This window comes from Saccopteryx leptura, chromosome 1 (genome assembly GCF_036850995.1).
Source record: "Saccopteryx leptura isolate mSacLep1 chromosome 1, mSacLep1_pri_phased_curated, whole genome shotgun sequence".
Taxonomy (NCBI): domain Eukaryota; kingdom Metazoa; phylum Chordata; class Mammalia; order Chiroptera; family Emballonuridae; genus Saccopteryx; species Saccopteryx leptura.
In genome coordinates, this window is record NC_089503.1 from 364,507,801 (window position 1) to 364,534,943 (window position 27,143).

A 27,143-nucleotide genomic window follows, 5' to 3' on the forward strand; every position below is an offset into this window, starting at 1 on the left:
ATCAGCCAGCGTTGAGTTACTGTAACATACTTAAGCTTGGGTCTCAGAGTAGCCCTTGAACCCCAGGCTCCATACCTATCACCCTCCAGAAGGGAGTCCACTCGCAGTCTCACCACCCTCATAGCAGGATCAGGAAAGCCCCAGAAATACCAGGAGGCAAGTATCCAGAGCAGAGACAGTGGTTTTCACAAAAATAGTAGGTCCTCCAATAGTGTCATTTCATTGTAATATTGATCAGATGCTGTAGGAACTTAACTCTTGTTTATATCATTAGCCTGTGATAAAGTTGGTTTCTTTGCATCAGTTGCATAAAATTGCAGAACTTATCGACAATGTTGTGTGAGGAATTACTGTAATTATCTTTAAATAAATATATATATATATATATATGCAAAAAATAGAGACAGGCAGGAAGGGAGATGAAAAGCATCAATTCTTCATTGTGGCACCTTAGCTTTTCATCGATTGCTTTCTCATATGTGCTTTGACTGGGGGCGGGGGTTGTTCCAGCTGAGTCAGTCATCCCTTGCTCAAGCAGCAACCTTGGAATCAAGCCAGTGACCTTTGGGCTCAAGCCAGCGACCATGGGGTCATGTCTATGATTCCACGCTCAAGCTGGCAACCCTGCACTCAAGCTGGACGAGCCTATGCTCCAGATGGTTACCTTGAGTTTTGAACCTGGGTCCTCAGCATCCCAGGCCAACGCTCTATGCATTGCACCACCACCTGGTCAGGAATCTTTAAATATTTTTAAATAGCATAGCTATTTAATTAATTATTATTATTATTATTTTTAATCAAGTGACAAGCAGGGAGGCAGAGAGACAGACTCCTGCATGCACCGACAGGGATCCATCTGGCAACCCCCTTCTGGGGCTGATGTTCTGTGCATCTGGGGCCGCTGTTCCATTGCTTGGCAACCAAGCTATTTTAGTGCCTAAGGCACAAGGTCACGGAGCCATCCTCAGCACCCAGGGCCAGCTTGCTCATTTGAACCATGGCTGCAGGAGGGGATGAGAGAGAGAGAGAGAGAAGAGGAAGGGGAGGAGTAGAAAAGCAGATGGTTGCTTCTGTGTGCCTGACCAGGAATCAAACCTAGGACTTCCACATGTCAGGCCAACGCTCTACTGCTGAGCCAATTGGCCAGGGCCCTAAATAGCATAGCTATTTAAATAACATGTAATTTTATGAAGGGCTTCTTAGTAATGATATTTGTAGTAATACTATACATTTTCATTTCCTCTGCTTCCCTTCACACATTTGCCGGTACAAGAAAAATAAAATTTTTAATTCCTGAGCCCCAGAACTAGAAACTTCTCAGCATAATTCAATTTTTTAAAAATGGCAAGCATGAGCACAAACTGCTAAAGTAGCATTCAAGTGAGACTGGTAGAGCACAAAACACAGCATGGAGTTGACAGCCCAGTCCTCAGGGTTTGGGCTGGAGCGTGCTCTTCTAGGTATAGGAGTGACCAGAGAACATGAGCTGATCAGCTGTCCTCTGGAAAAGTACAGCTGTTGCTAACCTCTGGATTTCTATTCCTAGTAAAGTTTTTTTTCCTTCTTTCATTTTAGAGGATATATATTGGGAGAAATTATAATATTTTTATTTTACTTATTTATTTGTATTGATTTTAGAGAGACAAGAAGGAACAGAGAGAGAGGGAGAGTGAAACGTTGATTTGTGGTTCCACTTATTTATGTCCTGACCGGGGATCGAACCTGCAATTTTGGCATATCGGGATGATACTCTAACCCAGTGGTTCTCAAACTTTTTGAAGTTGGGGTGCATTTAAAATCCTACAAATAATTGTAGGCACGCTATACTATATACAAATTTCTGAGAAATATGTTATAAGAAATCAAATATTAAAGAAAAAAATATAAAGTCCAAGCGTGCTTTTATGGTAATTAAATGAAATAAATACAACAAAATTAAATTTATTCTGACATTAAAAAACATTTTTATGTTACATTTTTTGTTATGCTTTTTAGAATTCATAAAAAAGGGGATAAAAAATGAAAAAACGACAAAAAAGTTATCTTTTTATATATGATATATATAGATACATTTTTAGTAAGATTTAGTAAATTCTGCAGGTCCCGGCATGAATGTGTTAAGTTTTTTCATTCTTGTGTTTATGAAAAACATGAGCCTGATGTGTCCTAGTGATTTCTTCAATGTTTGAGCATATATCTGAAAGGCAAACTCTCATTTCCTCATCAATACATTGAAGAATTCCTCTCTTTTTACTCTTAATTGTGTTGAGGGTAGACAGTCCTAATTCACATAAATAGGATGTTGAAAATTGTAGTAAAATGTTCAAAGCTTTTTTAGATATTGCCGATTATTCTTCTTTCATAGAAATCCAAAAGACTTCAAGAGACAATTCCTTATGTTTAATTTTCAACCCACGATCGATGAATATAGCTGCCAGTTCTTCTTCTGTTAATGTTAAAACCAAAATCACTTGAAGCTTCCATGAATGGGTTTCTAATTCAGTTGTATTGTTCAGTGTTAAGTGATGGAAAATGCTGTAAATTAAATTCTGCCCATCAGTCTTCAAGTCTTATTTTATTTACACTTAACTTTTGCTCACTTTCCGAATCGGATTCTTCACTATCAAGCTTCTTTTTGAGAAATCTATCCATTTTATTTGGGTGTATGTATCTAAAAATATAATGATGTGTTAATAATAAATATAATAATGATGTGTTAACAAAAAGAGCGGTATTTCCATAATGAAATGGTTTAATAGAGTATATTTTTCTATCTCGGCACAGGCCGCGAACCAGCGCAGTTAGTGATTCCAAGTCCCGAGTGGGAACAGTGCGGAATTAAGAAAATACCGGGTTAAGAGGGGCCGGTAATTGCTGCTGGCAAGAACAAAGCCCACCCAAAAACCACATCTTGCGTTATTTATAGGGCAAACTGAGGCCATTAGCAGCAAATCAGTGATCTCTGATCACGTTTCCAAGGCAGCCCAAGAATTTTACCAAGTGCAGAAAACCCCCACCATACATATCATCTTAACTTGACACCAAACAAAGGATAGAAGAAACTTGCCTCCAGTCTTTCCAGGGAATATGGCAGGTGGTGTAAACCAGCACCACAGCTTAACAGCCTTTTGTAACCTAATCAGGCAAGTGAGTTGGGGGTTGGGCAGACTGTCAGCTTACAGCCAATTCCCCACACCTCTGTCCCCCAAAAATCTAAACTCTAAAAACCCTGTTGGTTTTTTGGTCCCCAACAGGCACATATTTCTCTGGAATACCATAGGGCGCACCTGGAAATCTTCCAGGGCACACACTTTCAGAACCATTGCTCTAACCGATTGAGCTATCCAGCTAGGGCCAAAAATATAATATTTTTAGAAGTAGGCCATGATTTTTTTTAAAAAAGTAGGCCATTTTAGTGGAGTATATTGTTAACCTTGACTGCACAGCAGTAAAAATGTGTAAATAAAAGGTTGAAAAGCATCTATTCAATCACAGAGACACAAAATTGAATAAGACATGATCTTTTGATATTGTAGACTTTAACATCTAGTCGATATGTATAAACAAACTATGTTAAGCACAACCAAATGCTCGAGTAGGAGGCATATGACAGAGCTGCTTCATGGATGTTCAAAAACAAAGGTTCCTAGACTTTATAGTAAATACCTACATTTTCAGATGATCACCCCTGGTCACTTGGCATGAGTGTCAGCTGTTTTTCAGCCACTGGCACACCCCTTAACAGTGTGATCGAGGAATCCTTCTTAGCGTGGCGGTAGGGGGAGGTCCAGGGGGCTTGGAGTTTCTGTAGAGGCTTGAAATTCATGTGTGGGTTTGGAAGCACGTCACCTGTTTTAGAGTAAAGGCTTTCATTTTTTAAATCACACTTGCAGAGTTCTGTGACTCCTGTATCTTTGGATATAGTTCTGATGATAGAGAGTATGGTTATGAATATGAGCCATTTATAAAAAGGGTTGATTTGAAAACGTTTTCCTGGGACCTTCTGAGGCTTATCCATGCTACTGGGGTGGGAAGTGGCTCTTATTGGCCTTTGAACGGGAGGGACAGTTCTCACACAGCTGGCCTGCTGTCGGGTGCCCTCCCTCCAACCTCCCCTGACTCCTCCCTGCCTGGACATGTGGGCTGTCAGTCTGATATAGCTCCTTGCCTAGCCCTTTGTCTTTCTTGGTACATTTTTGGTACCTATTCCTATCTTTCCTGACACAGTTAATGCTATTTTAAATACTACCTCTTTGTCTTGTTAGTTTTTTCTTTCCAACCAATATTATTTCTATCTCTGGTATTACTGTCTCCCCCAATCCCACTCACCATTAATAAGTAATTATACTATATTAAGAATTAGGAGAGAGTATTTCTTGTCTAATGTATTTTGTGAAGCATGAGATACTATCCTATAATTGTATTTCTAAACACCTATTAGAAAGTACTTTATTTCCTATTTTTGTGCCTGCTCCTCCCTTATCCCCCAATTAGTAGATTATTTCCAGCTGTGAATAAACCAGTTGAATTCTTGTTTATTTGTTTAACTTTGATGGTCAAATGAATCTCTCCAGCGTTTTGTTTTCAGCCAGTGCCAACAGCTAACTGAGGTCTTCGTTTCTGCCGTAGGAGTTCATGAAGAAACTGGAAGAGAAACGAGCTGCACTCAACAAAGCCACCAGTATGGGGGACGCCGTTTTGGCCATCTGCCACCCTGACTCCATCACCACCATTAAGCACTGGATCACAATCATCCGGGCCAGGTTTGAGGAGGTCAGTGCGGCTCGCGAGCATCACCTGCAGAGCGGCAACAGCTTTGCCAGTCAGGGCTGGGGGGTCCGCAATTCAGATGCGCTTACGGCCATGGGAGTCTGAGGCCTCTGCAGAGATGAATGTTCTTTAAACTCTTCTTCTGGCGTGAATCCCCTGTCTCTGCAGTCCACTTTTCTTTAAATAGGGAGAGGAATTTTGCAGCTCTGTCCCTGAAACATGAAATAGCAAATCCTCACTTCACTGTATCACATTGTGTCTCTTGAATAATCCAGCAGTTGAATAGTATTTCAGAGTAGTATGTGCTTGTAGAGTGAATTGCATCCACAAAGGAATTAATTCTGTATTTAAGAGCTTAGCTGTTTTTTTCTACTCTCTTCTACATGGAGTAAGTCTCCTTGATCCTCCGGAGAATGCACATTTGAACGTTAAGTTAGAAAGCAAAAGGAAGCCTGGCTGACTGATGTACATCGCTAAACTCCTGAAGGTGAAAAACGTCACCTTCAGAGCTGGGTCTTGGGTCTTTTTTTTTTTTTTTTTCATTTTTCTGAAGCTGGAAACAGGGAGAGACAGTAAGACAGACTCCCGCATGCGCCGGACCGGGATCTACCCGGCACGCACACCAGGGGCGACGCTCTGCCCACCAGGGGGCGATGCTCTGCCCATCCTGGGTGTCGCCATGTTGCGACCAGAGCCACTCTAGTGCCTGAGGCAGAGGCCACAGAGCCATCCCCAGCGCCCGGGCCACCTTTGCTCCAGTGGAGCCTTGGCTGCGGGAGGGGAAGAGAGAGACAGAGAGGAAAACGCAGCGGAGGGGTGGAGAAGCAAATGGGCGCTTCTCCTGTGTGCCCTGGCCGGGAATCGAACCCGGGTCCTCCGCACGCTAGGCCGACGCTCTACCGCTGAGCCAACCGGCCAGGGCTCAGAGCTGGGTCTTGGTACCACAGATGGGCTCTAGAAAGATTTCTTACCCTAAATGATCCTAATTTACATTGAAATTTTGTATATTTTACACAAATTAAATTAGTCACCAAGACTGAGGAAATTCCGAGCAGTTTCTATTTCCTCACCAGGTACTGGCTTGGGCGAAGCAACATCATCAGAGATTAGCAAGTGCTTTGGCCGGGCTCATTGCTAAACAAGAACTGTTGGAAGCTTTGCTGACTTGGTTGCAATGGGCTGAGACTACGCTTAGTGATAAGGACAAAGAAGCCATCCCCCAGGAAATTGAAGAGGTGAAAGCCCTCATTGCAGAACACCAGGTAAAAGAAATCTTACCCAGGTCTTCTCAGGTACTTTCTTTCTTTCCCTGCTGCTGTGCTCAGAAGACTGCTTGGTGCGCTTACCTCCACTTCCTCAGGCACCCCTCAACTCCTTCCAGCTGGGTGTCTAATTCTACCACTGCCTTGCGACTTCTCTCTTCACAGTTACTGAATTTTGACGGTCTCTCCTCTTTATCTGTTGTCTTCCCAAAACTCTTTTGGCCCCTGTGAAGTTTTCCTCATGTGACCCTGTCTCCGCTTGGCTCCCACTCTACCTCTTGCTTTCCAAGTGGCAGCTCTCCTTACATTTTATCCTCGGGTCTCTACTCTGTTTATTCTTCTCCCTCTCTCTCCGCCCCCTTTCAGTGATCTCACCCTCCCTTGTTTGATTGCTCCATGTCCGCATTTCCCACTGTCTGCTGCTAAACATCGCCCGGCCGGCCAAGAAGACCATCACTACTCCATTTACACTGCTCACAAAAATGAGGGGATCAGGAACCGTGCAGATACTCCACTGCTTTCAGCCTTTTGTACAGTGCATTTTCACCAATGAAATTAAAGTTGGTTTTGCATCTCATTTGCATAATCAAATAACTTTCTTTGACTTGTTTACTTTTCTGATGTTCTTGTTTAATATGTAAAAAAATCAAATGCTTTTTTTTTTGCTTCATATTCATTTTGAAATATTCCCTAATTTTTGTAAGCAGTACACATAGCTATGTTGTCTTGCTCAAAAAAGTGATCTCTCTATATCCTGTTATAAACTCCGAATTGACAGACGTCACACTGACTCTGATTTGTTTGCTTGTTAATTTAATTTATATTTATGAAGGGAGACACTGTGTCAGCTCAGTTGGTTGAACAGTTAACACTGCCATGATATTTTAAAAACTATGTAAGATACTGATACCTGTAATGGCCCTGAGGTGTCTCAGGCCATGCCCTCCGTGATCAGAGGTATTAAAGTGGTCAGAGTTCTCTAGGGTGACAAACACTCCGGAACTGTGACACTTCTCACTTTCACATGCCTCCTCCTTTCCCCATCACTTCTCACCCCAGTCACTGCCTTTGCCACATAGTCCAGTTAGAGGAATACATGTAATTATTATATACATATATATATATATATATATAAATCAACAATAAACTCAACAATAATAATAAGCCTAAGGAGACGAGATAAGAAATGGCAAGACAGTCAAACCTTTTTAATATAAACTTGGACCTGCATAACTTTTACCCTCCTTGGCATAGCATATGCATTGACAGAAATACTTAAAAATATATCCACATTTAGTGGATGCTTTTTGCCACTGCATATCATAGCCATCTTAAATTTTGTAAATATGTGGGTGAATGTGCCATAGAAAAGCCTTGGCAATCACCCCATTTAACTAGTTTTTTTTTTTTTGCAGACAAATGCTCACTTGATTAAGATCCCTCAGGAAGAGCTTGGGTACTTGATCCTGGTTGGTGCACAGACAAGTTTTGTTATTCATACCACTGCTCCCATGTATGGTTTTCAAATGAAAGCCAACTGCTTTTGTAATGCTGTAACTATGTGCCAGCTACAACATTTTGTATTTTTTATTTTAAGTGAGAGGAGGGGAGATACAGAGACTCCTGCAGGTACCCCGACTGGGATCTACCCAGCAACCTCTATCTGGAGCTGAGGCTCGAATCAACTGAGCTGTCCTCAGCCTTCAGAGGCTGACCTGGGACCAAACCAAGCCACTGGCTGTGAGAGGGGAAGAGGGAGAGAAAGGGGAGGAGAAGCAGATGGGCACTTCCCATGTGTGCTCTAACCGGGGATCAAACTTGGGACTTCTGCACGGTGAGGCAGCCAAGGCACAGCCAACCAGTCAAGGCACATTTTGTATTCTTTACAAATGAGTAAATGCTATGTTATAGTGGCTTAGATATTTTTTCCCCTAAAGGTAAAACATGACGGTTTGTTTTTCAGAAATCCTAGGATGGTCCTTTTATCCTTTGGTTTTTAATTCATTTCAAAAGCTGGTTTTCTCTGGTGTACTTGTATTTAATTGATATAATTCTGTTTCAGACCTTCATGGAAGAAATGACCAGAAAACAACCTGATGTGGATAAAGTTACCAAGACCTACAAGAGGAGAGCAGCTGACCCCTCCCTGTTACAGTCCCACATTCCCGTCTTGGATAAGGGCCGAGCAGGACGTAAGCAGTGGCCAGTTTCTTTCAAATGAAGATAGTTTAGCAAGGAAGTTGGGGTTTTTTGTTTTGTTTTATTTTTTTGAAATTTTGGAGCAATTAGTGATTCTACATGAGTTATCTTTCAAAAAAGGTTTATTGAAAGAATATATGGGATTAAATTTAATAGCCAGCTTATTTAAAAACAAAGAAAAAGATACGTCCTGGTCATAGTATATGTTTGTTGGATTGAAGTATATCTTTTCAATTAGCTAGAAGAAATTGAAAAATTTGCAACAACAGATATCATCATTCCCTTTGAATTATCTCATTTTTCTTCTATTATATAAGTAAACTTAAAGTGGAATGAATGTAACCGAAATGGCTGTGACCTGGATAAAGTTCATGACTGACCTGTTTAGCAGTGACAAGCAACCTGATAGATTTTACCCGTGCTCGTATGTCTTCAGGCTACTTTGATCCAATGAACTGACATTATAAAAAAAATAGGCCCTGGCCGGTTGGCTCAGCGGTAGAGCGTCGGCCTGGCGTGCGGGGGACCTGGGTTCGATTCCCGGCCAGGGCACATAGGAGAAGCGCCCATTTGCTTCTCCACCCCCCCCCCCCTCCTTCCTCTCTGTCTCTCTCTTCCCCTCCCACAGCCGAGGCTCCATTGGAGCAAAGATGGCTTGGGCGCTGGGGATGGCTCCTTGGCCTCTGCCCCAGGAGCTAGAGTGGCTCTGGTCGTGGCAGAGCGACGCCCCGGAGGGGCAGAGCATCGCCCCCTGGTGGGCAGAGCATCGCCCCTGGTGGGCATGCCGGGTGGATCCCGGTCGGGCACATGCGAGAGTCTGTCTGACTATCTCTCCCCGTTTCCAGCTTCAGAAAAAATACAAAAAAAAAAAAAAAAATAGCTAGCTTGGAGAAGATTTAAAAGAAGCACTGTTTGGCCCTGGCTGGTGAGTTCTGTCCACTGACGCATCGCCCTGAAACACCAAGGTTGTGGGTTCAGTCCCCAGTCAGTGCACACATGGGAAGCAACCATGAGTGCATAACTAAGTGGAACAACAAATGAATGCTTTCCTCTCTCTTTCTCTCTCTCTCCCCCTTTTTTTCCCCTCTCTTTCTTTCCCCCATTTTCTCTGTCTTTCTGAAATCAATCAATAAAAATAAATAAATATAAAAGAAGTACAATTTATATCATACATTTTGAATATTTCTGAATGGTGCCGTAATGAAAAAATGGTTTCAGATCCGTTGTAGTTACTGTATTGCTCAAGGAGGCAAGATAACAGAGCGTTTAAGGATTCTGGAGACAGACTCCTTGGCTGTCCTCACTGCTCACCAACTGGGAAATGTAACCTTGGACAGGTTACTTAAATTCTCTCTTTGAGCTTCAGTTTACTCTTCGGTAAAAGGGATCTACAACCTCATTGGACTGTGGTCAGGGTTAAATGAGCTCATGCAGCGATGTACATGAAGTGCCTAGCATGATTTCTGGCATACAGTTCAATGCTCAATAAATACTAGCTATTGATACTCCAGTATGCCTCATGGGAGTTAGGAATTCTGAGCAATTCCCAGCAGGACAGCAACTTCCTATAAGACTTCAAGCCAGTAATTTTTCTAGGCGACATTTAACTTTTTCAGTTAGGTAAGGGAAATGTGGTGAGATCATTGTTCTGTGAAGTTGTAGAAACTTGTGAGAAATAGAAAGGGTGAACACGTTAGGACAGCAGTGAGTTGTGGAATGAGTCTCTGCACTGGGAACATATGGTGTCGGTGGGAAGTGGACTTTGGTGAAAGCTGGGGCCCACATCTGATTGTAACTGTCAGGTACTATGCGCTGACTAATGAATGCCCAGTGTCTCCTCCCCGGCCTCCACCTGCCCTCTATTCAGCCCCATTCTCTGAGAAGGGCAACCAGATTTATGGAATTGATTCTAAGCTAGTCTCACTGCCCTGGGAGACTTCTTTTATCATTCCCTAACAAAGAGGAGGATCTCAACATACTGTATTCTTATTGAAATGGCATGAGTTTTAAGCTAGAAAATGTTTTAAGCATAACTTTACTGAGAGAACTTTCCAGTATTTAAATACACCTGTCAAATACACCCAGTGTTGCCTCACTGTCTTTGGGAGTTCCCATAGATTTATCAGGTCTATGTGAATTCCCCATGAACATGTATTAAACTTGGATTTTCCTCCTGTTTAAAAAATACACATCTATATTTTTCTAATTTATATGAAGAGTATGTGATCCTTAATAACTAAAACGGATTTGCAATCTGACATTAGGCATCATATAAACAGGGTATTTCTGTTTGTAATACCCAGTAAGTTGATTCCGTCTTAACTAGGAACAATAAAGGCCACGCCCCGTCGTATTGCAGAAGCCTGGAAACTGCCATCCTAACTGAGGTTATATTTTAACAGGAAAGCGCTTCCCGGCATCCAGCCTGTATCCCTCTGGATCTCAGACGCAGATCGAAACCAAGAATCCCAGGGTCAACTTACTGGTGAGCAAATGGCAGCAAGTCTGGCTCCTCGCACTGGAAAGGAGGAGGAAACTTAACGACGCCTTGGACAGACTGGAGGAGGTTAGAAATCTCACATGTATATGCAGCACCATATTGTCCTTTGCTCTGTCTGCCATAACACTTTCCCAAAAATCTTAACTTTTCAACTTTCCTGATAATACTTAAGCAAGCTCTTGCTATGTGAGTGCACATTTTACTTTTAAAATTGATACCACAAGTATGGGACCTGATATATGGAACTGGGGTTTAGGGAGGCAATAAAGTGAAAAGCTAGTAAGTTTTAACACGATCAGAAGCTGACTCAAGAAATGATCTAGCTTGACAGATGTTAGCTTGGTGGCATTAACTGACAAATACAACCATGTATAATTTAGGTATTTTCATTATTTATTCTTTGATGTGCGATTTCGAGTTCCAGAATGTGAAACTGATGGTAGTCTGGGCGAGTGGGAGTGGCAAACGGCAGACGGTGAGAGGTCACGTGGTGCTACTGAGCTGGGGCTGCTGCCCAGTGGGCACAGGACTCACCAGTAGTGTTACATCAGCACACACCACCACCTTTGTGACATTGGCACCATCAGACAATTTCAGTTTGACTTGGGAGAGTTTTGATTTTTTCTGCTTTTATAAAGAAAAACCGATTAGCTACAGTGACAGGAATGAAATACTCTGTACAGGAAAACTGTTTCTGATTTCCCCTTTCCTCTCTCTGAAGTGGGAAAGATACCTGTGTTATCTAGAGGCTCATTAAAATAATTTTGTTCATATAAGGTATAACTGGAGCACAGCATTAACTCAACCAAAATATATTTTGCCGCTCTTTTCAGCTGAGGGAATTTGCTAACTTTGATTTTGATATCTGGCGCAAAAAATACATGCGATGGATGAATCACAAGAAATCTCGGGTGATGGACTTCTTCAGGAGAATTGACAAAGATCAGGATGGGAAAATAACCCGACAAGAATTTATTGATGGCATTCTTTCCTCGAGTAAGTTCCAAGAAAAGTAACTGAAACTGATGCAATTTTTAAAGAAAATAAGCATAATTTAAAATGGAGGGGCCAGTAAACTTGTGTTACCTATAGAGCTTCTCCTTTAAATTTGGCTATGAAGTCACCACTCTGAAAAAATGTGTCTTTGGTAAAATTTATGGCTTTGGAGTCAGACACACTTAACTAATTGTGTGAGTACAGATAGATTCATCACCCCACTGCAGCTGTGTCCTCACTAGTATAGTAAAGTTAATAGTATTTGATTCTTAGATGTTTGTGTTGCCTGGCATAATGGGGCATCAGCAGTCATTCTCCTTTTCATTCTGATTGACATTCTGACTCAACATCATTAGTAGGAAATCAGGACCTATAATAGGAACTTCTGAAGGTACTTGTCATCTTTTTGTTGGATGGTTCGGTCATGTGTGATACCTGTGACATACATTACTGGAAGTCATTCTTAAAATAAACTTCATATAAATAAATTATTAAAGTGGTAGTTGGACTATTTGAAATTTGCTAATATTCAAGTTTTCAACCTAGAAAAATAGCAATTTCAAATGATTCACCCTAGTAGTAATTATAGATAGATTTAGGTCATATATATATATAGTGGGTTCACTTATATAAATTAGGTTTTAAAAAAGGATTATAATATATTTGATGACCCCTGATAATTTAACTGGCCACATTAAAATTAATATGCACAACTGAGAATGTCTTAAGGCAGAAATAAATACACTACTATTTTTTAAAGACTTAAAACTTTTTAAAAAATGTTATAGTAAGTAGCAGGTCTTATAAACTTTAATTGGGAATATTGTACGGATTATACTGAGAGTATCTTAATTATCACTTATATGTGGAATCTAAATAAAAGGTCAAACTTACAGAAACAGAGGAAAGTGGCTGCCAGGGTCTGGGGGAAACAGGGAGAGGTGGGTCAAGGGCACAGACTTTCAGCTAGAAGATAAATAAGGCCTGAGGATCTAAGGTGTCACACGGTGACTACAGTTGATAACATTGGATTGTATCATTGAAACTTGCTAAGAGAGTGGACATATATATGTTAATTAACTAGATGGAAGGAATCCTTTCCCAATATACAAGGGTGAACAAAAGTAGGTTTACAGTAGTTGGTATGGAAAAAGAGATGCAGGTTATGACTATTACACTACTTTTATTAACTCAAAAGAATGTCACACTGCAGCTATAAAGGTACTTTTGCCTCACCCTGTATACCTATATGAAATCATTACAATGTACATTTTAAATACCTTACAGTTTTGTCAGCTACAGCTCAGTAACTCTCCTTACCTTTCTCTTGAACATTGCAGAGTTCCCAACCAGCCGCCTGGAGATGAGCGCGGTAGCAGACATCTTTGACAGAGACGGCGACGGGTACATCGACTACTATGAATTTGTAGCCGCCCTTCACCCAAATAAAGACGCGTATAAACCTGTCACTGACGCTGACAAGATCGAAGATGAGGTACTCGTTATCTTTCCACCGCCTACGAGACTGTAGAGTGTCCTGCCCGGATATCATGCACAATGCATGCAGCCCTTTTCTTTTCTCCCATGTTTGGTAGTTCTGTCAAGATTTTAAGGATTCACTGTGTAATATTAACATTAAAGTGGATATTTCATCATTTTTTTTTTTTGGCAGGTGACAAGGCAGGTAGCTAAGTGTAAATGTGCAAAGCGATTTCAAGTTGAACAGATTGGAGATAACAAATACAGGGTAAGTTTTCAAAATGACTTTGTAGTTCTTTTAAAGGATAAAAATTAAAATTTGTTTATAATTTAATCGGCATTGTTTTCCAGGAATAGTAATTATTTATTTTTACCTCATATCAGAATTCAGTAGTATCTAACTCATCATTTTAAACGATATAAAAATAGCCTACATTTTGTATATAAGGACGTATCTTTGACATGTACAACATGCACATTGCTTTTCTTTTTTTTTTCTTTTTTTTTTTTTTTTTTTTCATTTTTCTGAAGCTGGAAACAGGGAGAGACAGTCAGACAGACTCCCGCATGCGCCCGACCGGGATCCACCCGGCACGCCCACCAGGGGCGATGCTCTGCCCATCCTGGGCGTCGCCATATTGCGACCAGAGCCACTCTAGCGCCTGGGGCAGAGGCCAAGGAGCCATCCCCAGCGCCTGGGCCATCTTTGCTCCAATGGAGCCTTGGCTGCGGGAGGGGAAGAGAGAGACAGAGAGGAAAGCGCGGCGGAGGGGTGGAGAAGCAAATGGGCGCTTCTCCTGTGTGCCCTGGCCGGGAATCGAACCTGGGTCCTCCGCACGCTAGGCCGACGCTCTACCGCTGAGCCAACCGGCCAGGGCGCACATTGCTTTTAAAAAAATATGGGCAGAAAAACATATATCTTATATTTATATTGCTTCATATTACTTTATAATATATTTTATTATTAGAGGTAAGTTTTCATAGTTCCAGTAACATAGCTATTCCAAGCCAGAACCGCAAAGTTAAAAATATTGACTGATTTTTATAAAATGAAAAAGAGGCAGTGTTTTCCACCTGTGCAGTAATTTTTCTTCTTATTAAAAAATCTCAAAAACTTGGTTTATCTTCCTCAAAACAATTACTTGAAGACCAATGTGACTTCATTACTCTTTCTCCTTTTTGGAACATCTCTGATATATAATAGCTCGATAGGAAATGTGCCGAGTTTCCCGAATACAGTGAATTACTTACAAATGAACCATTATTCCTTTTATTTTTATATTTCCACATTGAGAAGTATTGATATAAATATTTGAGTGTTTAGCTTACATTTGAAACCCAAGGGTTTGAAGTAAATTTGTGTAGAAAATGTTCTGATTATTGGGTTTTGAAGTTGGATACCTGCACATTTCTAAACTAGATTTTCCACCTAGAAGCCCTGAGTGTGAGTGTGAGTGTGTGTGTATTCTAGAGCCATATAAAAAGTTTCCTGTTGAACTAATTATATCTTTCTTCCATTTTCATTTTTTTTTATCAGTTCTTCCTGGGAAATCAGGTATAATTCAGTGGAATGTGTTCTCAAGTTCCCAATGATTTTTTTTAACTTGAATTCATAGTCATTCAAGCTTGCCATGGCCAATCTTTCCTCTGCTGCCCCCCTAGCTACTACATTGTTGGTTGGCGTGGTGTTGCTGTCAACGCTCTAAGGGTCCTTGATCCAGGATTCCTTTTTGCCTTGTGTCTCAAATGAGGAGATTACTTTTAAGCAAACCAGATAATGAATTGTAGCTTGGCTGTTTACAGCATTACAAATGCAAGTTTCAGTTCCCATTTTTGATAAAACTGTTAATATATATTTTATGCCAGCAGTTGGAACACACGTCTCTGCATGGCTCACTGGTGTTTACCACTGGGGATGTATGGTACACAGTCGCTAGAGGAGAATCAGCATCAGGCAGGGACACAAAGACAGAGTATTGAGAGGTCTCCATGGCACTCAGCCACACGTAATACATTCTCCCTAAAGCAACTATTGACTGTTTGTTCTAAATCAATCAATTTAGGGCTTTGCACCCTGTGAGTAGAAATTTTAAGCCTAGAGATTTTGGATGTTGTAATCCCTTTTGAGGAAATGTATTTCTTGTAAATTACAGAATCTTAAAGTCACATTTTGTGCCATTTTGACCTCATATTTAAGCCAGTATGAACTGTTCAGTGCCACTGCACAAGATCAGAATTTTAGATCTAAAGACAAAAACAATCGTGTTGTGATTTAAACAAAGAGATGATTTTTTTTTTACTGTGTGCTTTTGGAAAAAACCATGCTGTTTATAGTACTGACCATATCATATTAGTTATTACTCTGCCTCTTAGTTTTTAAGCCCATATTACATTTTAAACTTCAAATTACTTATGCTCCCCTCTTTTTCCATCACATAGTTGTTTCAAATAGAAATTTTCAGTTACTTTGAATAGTTGTTTTTAAAACTTTTATTAGTTATAACACATAAAAAATTACTTTTCTACTGCTATTTGTGATAGCAGCCTTTTTTGTAGAAAGATTGAATGAATACCTCAAAAGGTTTTCTTCATTGAAAGCATGAAGAACGGCATTAGTCTATTTCTTCTTGTCTCATAATTTGGCTATTGGGAAAGTTAGAGAAATGCTCAAGAAAATGTTAGTTGTCTAGATAATGCCTTGTCAAAAATAAAACTTAAGGTCATCCACATTTATCAGAATTGAAATTTCTTCTCTGTAAAGAACTTCGTTAGATCCTCAAAACTTTCGTTTTGAATGTAATCTTGGACCAAAAGTGTCTGGTCTAATTATCTGGTTACTTAAGGGTAATTTTCTTTAAATCCCCTCCTTTCCCTTTGCTTATTAGCACCAAATTTTTTCTAACAAAATAAATATATATATTTTTTATTTTTACATTTTGATTACATTTCAGGAACAGGTTCGATGATAGAGAAGTTTAAATTTCAAGGTTTAAAAATTGACTTAGAAATAGCAATATAGAAAGGTTTGCTGTAAGACGCCTGAGTTCCTGCTGGTGCATTTTACATGCTTACAGGTCCTTCTGAGTTTCAGGGTCTTGAATGGTTGGCTTTGTTTTAGGGTTCGCTTTCTGAAACTTAGTGGTAAAGCTTATTGAAAAGTAGCAGATTGTTTCTACTTAAAATTTTCTGTTTATCCATCATGAGGCCAAATAGTCAAAGTCATATTTGTATTTTACCCACCCTTAAAAAAAAGAAGCTATTTATGCTTAATTGACTATTCATTTTGCTATGGTATCTGCAGGGCTGGCAACCGTGACATTCAATATGGTGCTTTTTTATAAGTTGGATATGAGCCTATTAGAAATGATTTAAAAGTATAAAATTATTTCTCATGGGCTTTCAAAACAAATAAACCTTATGGTCAGAAATTACATGTAGTCTAGACATTTATTCAGGACTTGCAGAATTTACAGCATATCCAAGTGATTGGGGATCCATTGAAAGGGCAAGAAAAAGATGATTACTTATTACTGTCAGCAGTTATGGTACAAACAGCTTTAAGAGAAAGTCTTTTAGATTTGAAATCCGTATCATTAATGTGCCACTGACTGTTCTAATATTATAGTAATATAATATGGCACATTAATCCAGGCTTTAACAAATTTGTTTACCAGATTATTAGTGATGCAGAAATTTTATTTGACTATGAAATTTGTATTGGTCATGTTTATTTTCCAGTTTATTACCTATGAGTTTATGAAGATTTCTCCCACAGAGTTCCATGGCAAAGTTTCAGTGTAAGAGGAAGTTTTAATGAAGAAGAATCAGAGTTTATTAAATCTTCGTTAGAATCATCTTATTTTGTATGAACCCTGAGCAAGTGGGCCAGTGCTTATTTTCATGGCTGTGTTTAATTTCCATATACATTTTTTAATCACTGCCTTACTAATGTTGTATCTATCATAAGAAAGACGAATCATTTTTAGGAGACATCTTTAATATTATACTTGATAACCTTTTGTTATCTTTCTTCAAACTATTTCCTTTGGGCTAAATCAGCATGCAGCAGTCTAACGCAGATCATTACAAACCCCTTTTCCTGAGATTTTACTAATCGCTGTGAACTAAGCAAAATGTCCAAGTTGGTTGCTTAAGCTACTGCGGATCACACCCACCTTTTAGTTTAGAACGACTGTTGACAATTAGAGGTTCTTCTCTCTATGTTCACAGTTTGGAGACTCCCAGCAACTGCGACTTGTTCGAATCCTCCGGAGTACCGTGATGGTTCGTGTTGGAGGTGGATGGATGGCACTGGATGAGTTCTTAGTGAAAAATGACCCTTGCAGGGGTAAGCAGATACTCATGTCAAGATAATAACGTCATAGGAGTACATCAATTTCGTATTCACTTTCAGCATCAAAAACATAATTAAGTGTAATTTTGGTCATTTATTACGACAGTGAGTATTTCACATTGGTTGGTCAACCTGAAGAGTCTGAAGAACTCATGGCACTCATATAAACCATGCTCTTCTCATGGCTTTTATACTTCTCTGGATAAATATGAGACCGGCAGGCAAGAAATATCAGAGATGATCCCATCTGCGATTTTCAAAACCAGCCATTACACCAACCAGAGTAGCTCATCTGGCATTAAATAAATAGCAAAGTAGGAGAGAAAATAATTGAGGCGATATGAAGACTGAAGATACTAAAAGTTTACAAGTGAAAGTTTTTATGAAATTAGGATGGGGTGAGGAAAGCAATATTTAAAGATTAAAAAAAACCTAACTTGAGTCTTACTTTGAAGTGACAGAATGGAACATTAAAAATAGAAACATATACTGTAGCTCTCGCCATGCCTGCCAGCCCAAGAGCCCTAGGTTAGCTTTCAATTTCCCTTATTTTTCAGATCCTGTTGTCAATTTTTGAATTTTTAATTGATTTACCTTACAAGTGGTCATTTGATGACAATTTCTAGTTAGCTCCCATTTACTCAGTAAGCCCCTTTTTCTTTGAAAATAAAACTTGAAAATATTTATTCTTTTCTTAAACCTGTGAGCTCATTTTAATCCTTTTCAACAAACGGCAACAACAACTGTTTGTGTCAGCATTATTAGGCTACTCTGCTGCTCCGCGGGAGGTTGCGCCTGAGGGCCTGCTTGCTGCACTGCCAGCTGCGCGGGAATGCCCAGATGCAGTGCAGTGAGCAGGCCTCCCTGCCTGCCTGCTCAGGCCACCGCGGATGCTTTCACAGCCACACTCAGGAGCTCTGCTCTCTGCGAGTCAAAAATACAACCGCAAAAGGCATAAAACAACAAAAGCTCCCTTTTTGTTTTATATTTTGAAAATGACGCAGCCTAAGGTCATGTGGCTCTATGAAACAGAAATTAGAACACGCAGGGTTCTGTTGAGTTGCTTAGAAAAATTACAATGATTGTGGCAAAGTCTTCCAAATACATTGTTCTTATTGAGCCAAACCTTTGAGTGCTTTTCCTGGTGCAACTTTTCTTCTAAATTGTGTGCTGCAGGCTGGATCTGAGCACCCTTTGCGTAGTCAAGCACTGTACTTTGTTTCTTCTCCTGCTAACAGTATTCTTGAATGTGATTGGTATCCTGTGTCATTTTTTCTAGTTCATCATCATGGGAGTAAAATGTTACGTTCGGAATCAAACTCTTCAATTACTACTACTCAGCCTACTATAGGTTGGCAACCTCTCTCTTTGCCTCTCCCCTCTTACCTTTTCTCTTTCCTACTTGTACATTCTTGCTTTAATTATTTGTTTTTAAAATAACACGCTTCATTCATTGTGTATGGCTTAAGTCATATCCAACTGAGCTGGTGCTTCCAAATTGAAATTCTGAAAATTTCGCACACTTGAGATATGTTGCAAACATAGGTGTTAATGTAAGTGATCAAACACATGCTAACACATTGCTCATCAGGTTTTTGTGGAGTGTTCGTGTGCACATGTGTTTGTATGAGTGTTGCATCACTGATTACCTCACAGATTCTGGGGTCTGGTGTTTGTTATTGCATGTTAGTAAAAAAGAGTTTTTCGAGTCATAAAATGGTAGCTGCTTCATTTAAGTGAAAAATTTGAAAGTTTATGCGTTGTCATCATGATTAGCAAGCCATCTCTCATTCTGTGTAATTCTATTATTTAATTAATCCCACTGTTAAAATACTGGCATTCTCCTAACCTCAGCAGTACGTGCAAAAGACACAGTCCCTGCTGTACTGGCTGGTCGTTTCGGTGTGCAGAAAGGGTAATGGACCCACGTGGGCATCAGTAGCTGGTGGATTAACAATATTTTGGCATGAGCTTTCCATTTTCATGCTGATTCTTTCTTTAATAGTGGTTATTCTGGCTGGTGTCTGGTGTTAGAATAAACACTTTTTTTTTTCTTTCCCAAACTTACTTGTATCCAAAAGGGAATGCATTGTAAAGGAATGCATTTGCCTTTTTGTTATGCTGAGTTGGAGTTGGCATGGCAAAAAAGATGTTCTTCAAATCCTCAGCGTGCTCTGTGGTGCCAGGTGGTGGTTCTTCCCACGAACAATTGAGTACCTCTTTTCTTCCTTCCTCTTCTGTTTGTGCGTGTTGTGTGTTATGCCATCCAGCCAAAGGGAGGACCAACATGGAACTTCGGGAGAAATTCATCTTAGCTGATGGTGCCAGCCAGGGCATGGCTGCTTTCCGACCCCGGGGCCGAAGATCACGGCCTTCCTCGCGAGGAGCTTCGCCCAACCGGTCGACCTCGGTGTCCAGCCCTGCTGGCCAGGCGGCCTCCCCGCAGGTCCCTGCCACCAACACACCCAAGGTAGGACTCGGGCGTGACACGTTTTCCTCCTCCTGGTGCTCCATGTCTTGGGTCTACTTTTGAATGTTTTAGGACCCTAGAATTTGTGATCTTTCTCCATTTGTGTTCCTTCTCACAATGTGGTGAATGATTTATTCTTTTTAAATATATGCTTTTCCCTCTGGCCCCTATAAAAACTATCTGTTTAGGTGCTGCTCTGGTTACCTTTCAGACTGATTTTTCTTTGTAAAGTTTCATTTATTTATTTATTTATTTTTTTGGTGTGTATGATTTGCTGTCAAATCTTTCCATGTATTTTTAATTATTATTATTCTTACTTTGAAATGAGAGTCTTTGCTATGAATATCTCTTTCTGTGGCTTTGTTTTTTTATCTGCTATCCTTTACATTTGATTTGCCATTGTTCCATACAGATTCTCCATCCTTTAACACGCAATTATGGTAAACCATGGTTGACAAACAGCAAAATGTCAACTCCTTGTAAGCCAGCAGAGTGCTCAGACTTTTCCGTGCCATCTGCAGAGGTATCGTAAGGCCCCAGATTCTAGTCTAACAGCCTTCTTTAATTGAAACTACCACCCACTAACATTACTTTACCTCTCCCTGAATATTTGTACTTTTGATAATGCTATGTCTTTTTAATAGACTCCTATGAAATAAGTATCAACCCAGCAGTTCTTGGAAGATGTAAGAGTAAAGGGTTAACAGAAAAGACAGCTTCTGCTCCCTGATGTCAGCTTGACATAGTCACACCAGCAGGCTCTGTACTGCCTTTGTTTTTTTATTGTTGTCTTACTCATACTTAATTTTACTTTTCTCTCTTGGGGGAGTGAAATACAGGAGATTATATCTAAACTTAAAGTTTCTTTTAGAGCTGATGGTATGCTTTTGCTTCTGGCTGAGAGAGAGAGAGGTAGTATCATTTGCAAGAGAAATCATTTAAATTAAAAGAATTTTTGTTGAGTGTTCACTCTCAGCAAGGTCTTTTGGAATGTCTGTTAGACTTTCTTTCTGCCCAGGGACACGGAGTGGGTGAAACAAGGCTTTTAGTTATTTGAGCATGGGGCTGGGGGCTCAGGTATGTGAAGTTACATGTCATTTTCAAAAGTTATATCTTTATTAGACTTTAATGGTAATCAAGAAAGCTCTAGCTTTTCAATATGGCATGATATATGGGGATAAGATATTTAGGTGATATAAAATTTGTCAAGATTAACACATAGATCATTTGCATTCAGCTGAAAGTCAACCATATTTTAAAGGAACTTCTCTGTAAAAAATGACAAACATAGGCACCAAATAAGGACGTTTGATTAGAAAGAATCACAGAAAATGGAGGAAGAAGATCCCTAAATAACTTTTCTTAAATTGAAGGAGGTATTTCATGTTGAAGGCCAGGATCCAGGTATGAAAGTGCTGCGGTGCCTTTCGAAAGCACTTTATACTTTTCATAGCCCTTTCTTACCTATTAGTTAATCCTCACGTCCGTAATAAGAGGGAGGCAGAAAAATTTTGTCCCCTTCCTGCCTCAGCTAGAAATGATGGAAACAGTATTAATAGGGGTAGATATGGGGCAGAGACGACTCATTCTTCAGCTCTTCTTTATCTCCCAGCCTCCACTGCACCCCTGTCCTTGAGTGAGAAAGGGTAGTATATGTATTACATCTAGAGATGTCTGTCACTCATGATGGATCTTTTGTAGCAAAATCTGAGAACAGTTTAAGGAACCTCAAGCAACATGTTTGTTTTAAATATTTAGAGCTGCCATATTAGTTCAGATTTTTAAAAAGTAGAGTTCCCCAAATTAAAATCTAAGTGTGCTATTTTGACTAATAGAAAACTATGTTTTATTTCAAGTAGCCTCATCAGACTAAACAACCAACCAAACAAAACAACAGTGTAGTTTTATAGAAGGGTCTTTTAAAGGTAGGATGTCTAAGAATAAAATCAAAGCAGGTATTCTGAGAAGAATGATGTGGGTCTTTGATAGATAATGAATTCTGCCACCTTGAGTAATATATTTCATAATTGTGAGTCCTCAGTCTCTCATGAATTTTCCAAAATATTGCAATGATCTGTAAAAAATGCAGTGATTTTAGAATTACAATAAAATATGATGGTTATGATTGCTTTAGATATTCTCTGTGAACTTCTATAAGAATTTTAAAAGAATTTTCCCCAAGCGTTGTTTGGCTATATTGCATGAAAGGACTACAGATGTGATAGGGCCAAGAAATGAAGTACCATTGTACCAACTTCCAAAATATCATTTTAAATTTTTTTTTTTTTTTCATTTTTCTGAAGCTGGAAACAGGGAAAGACAGTCAGACAGACTCCCGCATGCGCCCGACTGGGATCCACCCGGCACGCCCACCAGGGGCAACGCTCTGCCCACCAGGGGGCGATGCTCTGCCCATCCTGGGCGTCGCCATGTTGCGACCAGAGCCACTCTAGCGCCTGGGGCAGAGGCCACAGAGCCATCCCCAGCGCCTGGGCCATCTTTGCTCCAATGGAGCCTTGGCTGTGAGAGGGGAAGAGAGAGACAGAGAGGGAAAGCGCAGCGGAGAGGTGGAGAAGCAAATGGGCGCTTCTCCTGTGTGCCCTGGCCGGGAATCGAACCCGGGTCCTCCACACGCTAGGCCGACGCTCTACCGTTGAGCCAACCAGCTAGGGCCTTAATTTTTATTTTTGCAGTTAATTTGTTTACATGACGGCTGTCTGAACTTTTAAAATTTACTTATTGTTCTATTTGTTGGCTTATTTCTGCCTAGTTTCCCGGAAGCGTTGGCTGTGGCTGACTGTCCAAGCACATTTTTGTCAGAGCCCCGTCCTCTCTCTCTGCCATGTAGTGAGCATCATGTTACCCAGATCTGTGACTCTGTAACATGCACCAACAGACTGGAAGGTGCTAAAGTACCCAGTTTCATTTGTCTTTTTTTTCCCCCATGCCATCATTTGGGGAATCTCCATTTTTGTTTTCAACATGATTCTCTTTGGAAGGTTCCCTTTGAACTCGGGCAGAGAATAAGAAATTAGTGGAGACAAGCGAGGACCCCGTGCCTCGTTGGAGAGGTCTAGTAGAGTTTGCATCCGTCTGTAAAGTGTGGTTGGTATTATACCATGGATCACAAACAGTATCTTGAAATGTCCTTTCACTGACTGAATACAGGGAACACCAATACAAGGAAGCAAGCTTCGACTTCCGGGATATTTATCAGGCAAAGGCTTCCACTCTGGGGAAGACAGCGGCTTGATCACAACTGCAGCTGCCAGAGTCCGGACACAGTTTGCTGGTGAGTGTGGTGCCGCTCTTTCTTCAATGGCTTCTGCAGTATGCTCTGGAGATCGAAGTCCCTCTCCTCCTCATTGGGAAGAAATAATGAATTGATGATGCTGTATTCTTTTGAAATGACATGTAGCCCTAGTCTTCTCACCAGGGGATAAATGAGTCATGGGAATAAATGACTGGAAAATCCCTTTTGGAAATTACCAGAGAAAGATGAGAACAAAAGAAAAAGTACAATAGTATCCTACCCCCTTTTCAGCTGGAAAATATTGGTTCTTCTGTCTCCTTGGAAAATATACGGGGCTGTGTTCTGGGTGGTTGGAAAAACCCAACCATCCTGGGCCTTACACCAGTGCTTCCCACGATTCTTCATGGTGAACCTAACCCTGGGGTTTGGGTGCAGCAAGCATGAAGCTTCTCTAACGCTTCAAGTCCTTGAAGTTCCCATGTGCTTGGAATGACTTATTCGTGGGTCAGTCTTGCACCTGAGAGTTTTCTCTGTGCTTGCACTGTGTCTATCTGGATAGACACACTAAACTTAAGAAAAGGACAGCCTTAATTGGTAGCTATATTCCTTATATCTGTTTGTGGTAAATGACATCCTGTTTTAAGCAGGGTAAGCCCAAACCTTAATTTGTTTGTAAATCTAGTTTTTGTATATTGTATCTACTCTGAGTGAGGCTGCCTATCCTTGTGGAATGGAGAGAGGCCATGAATCCACAGTGCTGAGTGCCTACAAGGTTTCAAGAGAAATCGCTGAGAATCAAGGTGACATTAGGTTTCAGGAGTCTGCTGCCGATGGAGCCAGTAATAAGAGTGATCCATCTCTGCCCTTTCTCCTCAGATCCCAGGAAGACTCCCAGCCGACCAGGAAGCCGGGCCGGAAGCAAGGCCGGTAGCCGGGCCAGCAGCCGCCGAGGCAGCGATGCGTCCGACTTTGACATTTCCGAAATCCAGTCTGTGTGCTCAGATGTAGAGACTGCCCCCCAGACACACAGACCTTCGCCCCGAGCAGGTTCTCGGCCGTCCACAGCCAAGCCTTCCAAAATCCCCACACCCCAGAGGAAGGCACCTGCCAGCAAACTGGACAAATCCTCAAAGAGATAGTGCGGTTGCTCCCACCACGGCCTTCCCTTGAGCTTTATTATTTAAGTTGGAAAGATGTAAAATATGATGTAGAAATTATTGTGAAATATTGCAAAGGTGAGTTTAACATTCTGCAGATGGCCTTATTTGTGTATTTGTCTTTTTATTTTACCTGTATAAAATTTTTTGTCAGATATTCTGGGGTAAAAAGTCACATCATATGTGAGGGGGAAGCTAAGAGTTTAACCTGCACTAACATTTCTGCACTGTAACATCTGGAGCACACACTAAACTCAATCCCTGCACCTCCAGGGAAGTCCACACCCTCTGAAGCCACATGCCTACGGTAGCTAACGTTAGGGATACCTCATGACTGTTTCTTTTGTGGGAACTCTGAAATGCTGAAAGATGCACCACGAGGGACATATTTTGAGTTAATTTAAATGTAAACTAAAAGCTGGAGGGCAGAAAGACAAACACACCCACACACAGTTCTTTAAGCAGTATCTGACGGAGAACTCCCAGGAAGTTACTATAAGCACTTGCCAGTGCCCTGATGTTCGAGAACCTTCCACCATTTCTGTGCTTCATTGCTTCACATGAGGCCAGAGGTGTCCTGGATATTAGACCTACTATACTGTAAGAATATACTTTTAAAGTGCATTCATATAAATGTGAGGTTTTCTTTTGCTTGAGTGGACAGTAGCATCTGTATCATTGAACTCATTTTGTATCAAAGCAATTTTGCTTGCACAAAGCTATGAAATAAAACATGTCCCTTAACTACATTGCTATGGAATTAATTTTTTTCCCCAGGGAAAAATCAGTGTATTTTTTTATGAGCAATATCAATTTGGAGTGACCAAAAGATACTTAAAAATGGGTTTATTTTGATTTCTCATCTGAAATAATCATGTTCTGGTATTATATCTATATTTAATAAATATATACATTTTAACTTATTATGTATACTCACTATAGAAAGATATTAGTATGCATTTAATAAAACATATTCACTTGAACATATGGAATACTTGATTATTTAAAGTGAACTTTTTCTGTTGTTTGGGTTTTTTTTGTTGTTTAAAATAAAGATTATGTATATGATGTATTTTTACTAATAGTGTAACAGGCTAAGCTTGGGGGACATCGAACAGGGATATAAAATTATAATAAATATATAATAAAATTACATTAACCACTCATTCTACAAATATATTTAATAAGTGCTATGTGCCCACCTGTCAGTGACCCTGAGGCCACAGGGGCCCTGGCCTCTTATATTCAAGAAGGAAACAGTTAATAAACAAATAAATGACTGTAAAACAAACTGAAACCAGGAGATATGTGACAGTGTGACTAATTTTATTACAGTAATAGAGTAATATTCTAATGGCCTATGTATCTTTAAAAAGCAAATGATAGAATTTTTCTAAAAATAAAAATGTCAGATATAATTAGAGGGATGGCAGATTGTTACTTTGGGCATAACAGGTCACAACTTTCCCCATAACTATGTAAATTTATTTCAGCAAATGGTGGTGTTCTGGTTCTGGGCCAAGGTTCTTGGCCCTTTTCAATGAGGCCAAAGCTGAAGAGCCTGGTATTTTCTCTAATGGAAAACTGGGTGCCATTTTTAAGTGATTGTAATGCCTTCTAAAAGCCTGGGTCTCAGGTAGGAGCTTTGATGGAAGGGGTAATTCTAACCTAAGAGATCACATGCTATATAACTCCTGCATTTGAGTATTAGCGTGTCACCCAAGAAGGCAGTTGAAATTGTTGTTATTCTTTTGGTACTCTGCATGCGATCAATTTCCACTTCAAAGACTAAAGTGAAGGGAACGATTTTATCGCAGTCTGTTTGAATGCCATCCCTGTTAAAGAGCTAGGGGCTTTGCTTTTTTTAGTAGTAAAATAATCTTTTGGAGAAAAATAAGTGGTTTAAAGTACTTCAGAGAATTCTTAAGGAACTGCTCCTAGTTATCAGCAATTGTCCTCGGGGAGCTTTTCAAACTTTGATGCCTGATCCATGTTTCCTCTTGAACTAATCCTAGAGCTTCGGGCTGACTTGGGAAAGTCCTATAGGCTTCAGTGAATGCAAAAGACACATCTCTACTCCTTTACACATTCCTTCTGTTTTCCTTTATTTTTTGTTTTCTTTCCTGCCTGCTTGCCGGCCTGCCTTCCTTAAAAACCAAACAAAACACGCGCGCGCGCGCCACTGGAATGAACCTCAACCCTAATTATCTTAATGTAAAGATTGGGTCTGTTAAGAGATAAACTGAGGCATATTAAAATTTTAAAGAGTTTGAGCAAACATTGATTGGAATCGAGTAACGCTAAACCAGAAGTGCTTAGAAGCGCTCCACCCACAGGAGCTTGGAGAGACATTTATAAAGAAAAGGCAGAAGCGGAGCACGGAAATATGGATGGACTACAGTGTACAGCCTCCTTGGCTGGCTGTGCTTGTTTGTCTAGCGTTTTGATTGTGTAAGCTTGATGCACTGACAGGCTTAGATTTGGGTTTCCTTATGTAGCCCAAGGCCCGCCATGGCGTTAGAGCCACCTCTAGTAGCCTCCTTGTTTAATGAACAGTCAAAAGTTCTCCACTGTGGCCCCTGTATTCCAAGATTATCTTTGGCAAGATTAACCTGCTAGTTCAGCTTTAAGACAAAATTTTACCCACCCGAGGCTTTGCACTGGCCCCAGTCGGGTTTCTAAGTCAGACTCCGTGCACCTGTG

The 27,143-nt window shown here is 40.3% G+C and overlaps 1 protein-coding gene across 14 annotated transcripts in view; it reads left to right on the forward strand.

The window, feature by feature from the left end:
* Positions 1 to 25,209, forward strand: part of DST (dystonin) — a 502,743-nt gene extending 477,534 nt beyond the window's left edge. For 4 of the 14 annotated variants that reach the window (XM_066359128.1, XM_066359129.1, XM_066359130.1 and 1 more), the window contains 14 exons: positions 4,630 to 4,773; positions 5,844 to 6,032; positions 8,095 to 8,224; positions 10,634 to 10,797; positions 11,565 to 11,727; positions 13,068 to 13,222; positions 13,400 to 13,474; positions 14,744 to 14,761; positions 17,437 to 17,554; positions 18,840 to 18,911; positions 19,831 to 20,030; positions 20,443 to 20,553; positions 23,199 to 23,322; positions 24,160 to 25,209. In XM_066359128.1, coding sequence (XP_066215225.1) covers positions 4,630 to 4,773; positions 5,844 to 6,032; positions 8,095 to 8,224; positions 10,634 to 10,797; positions 11,565 to 11,727; positions 13,068 to 13,222; positions 13,400 to 13,474; positions 14,744 to 14,761; positions 17,437 to 17,554; positions 18,840 to 18,911; positions 19,831 to 20,030; positions 20,443 to 20,553; positions 23,199 to 23,322; positions 24,160 to 24,422 — 1,926 coding nt within the window. In that variant the 3' untranslated portion in view covers positions 24,423 to 25,209. The remainder of the gene's footprint in view (positions 1 to 4,629; positions 4,774 to 5,843; positions 6,033 to 8,094; positions 8,225 to 10,633; positions 10,798 to 11,564; positions 11,728 to 13,067; positions 13,223 to 13,399; positions 13,475 to 14,743; positions 14,762 to 17,436; positions 17,555 to 18,839; positions 18,912 to 19,830; positions 20,031 to 20,442; positions 20,554 to 23,198; positions 23,323 to 24,159) is intronic. The other 10 variants (XM_066359142.1, XM_066359134.1, XM_066359135.1 and 7 more) reach the window with 3 other exon arrangements.
* The last annotated feature ends 1,934 nt before the right edge of the window (positions 25,210 to 27,143 follow it).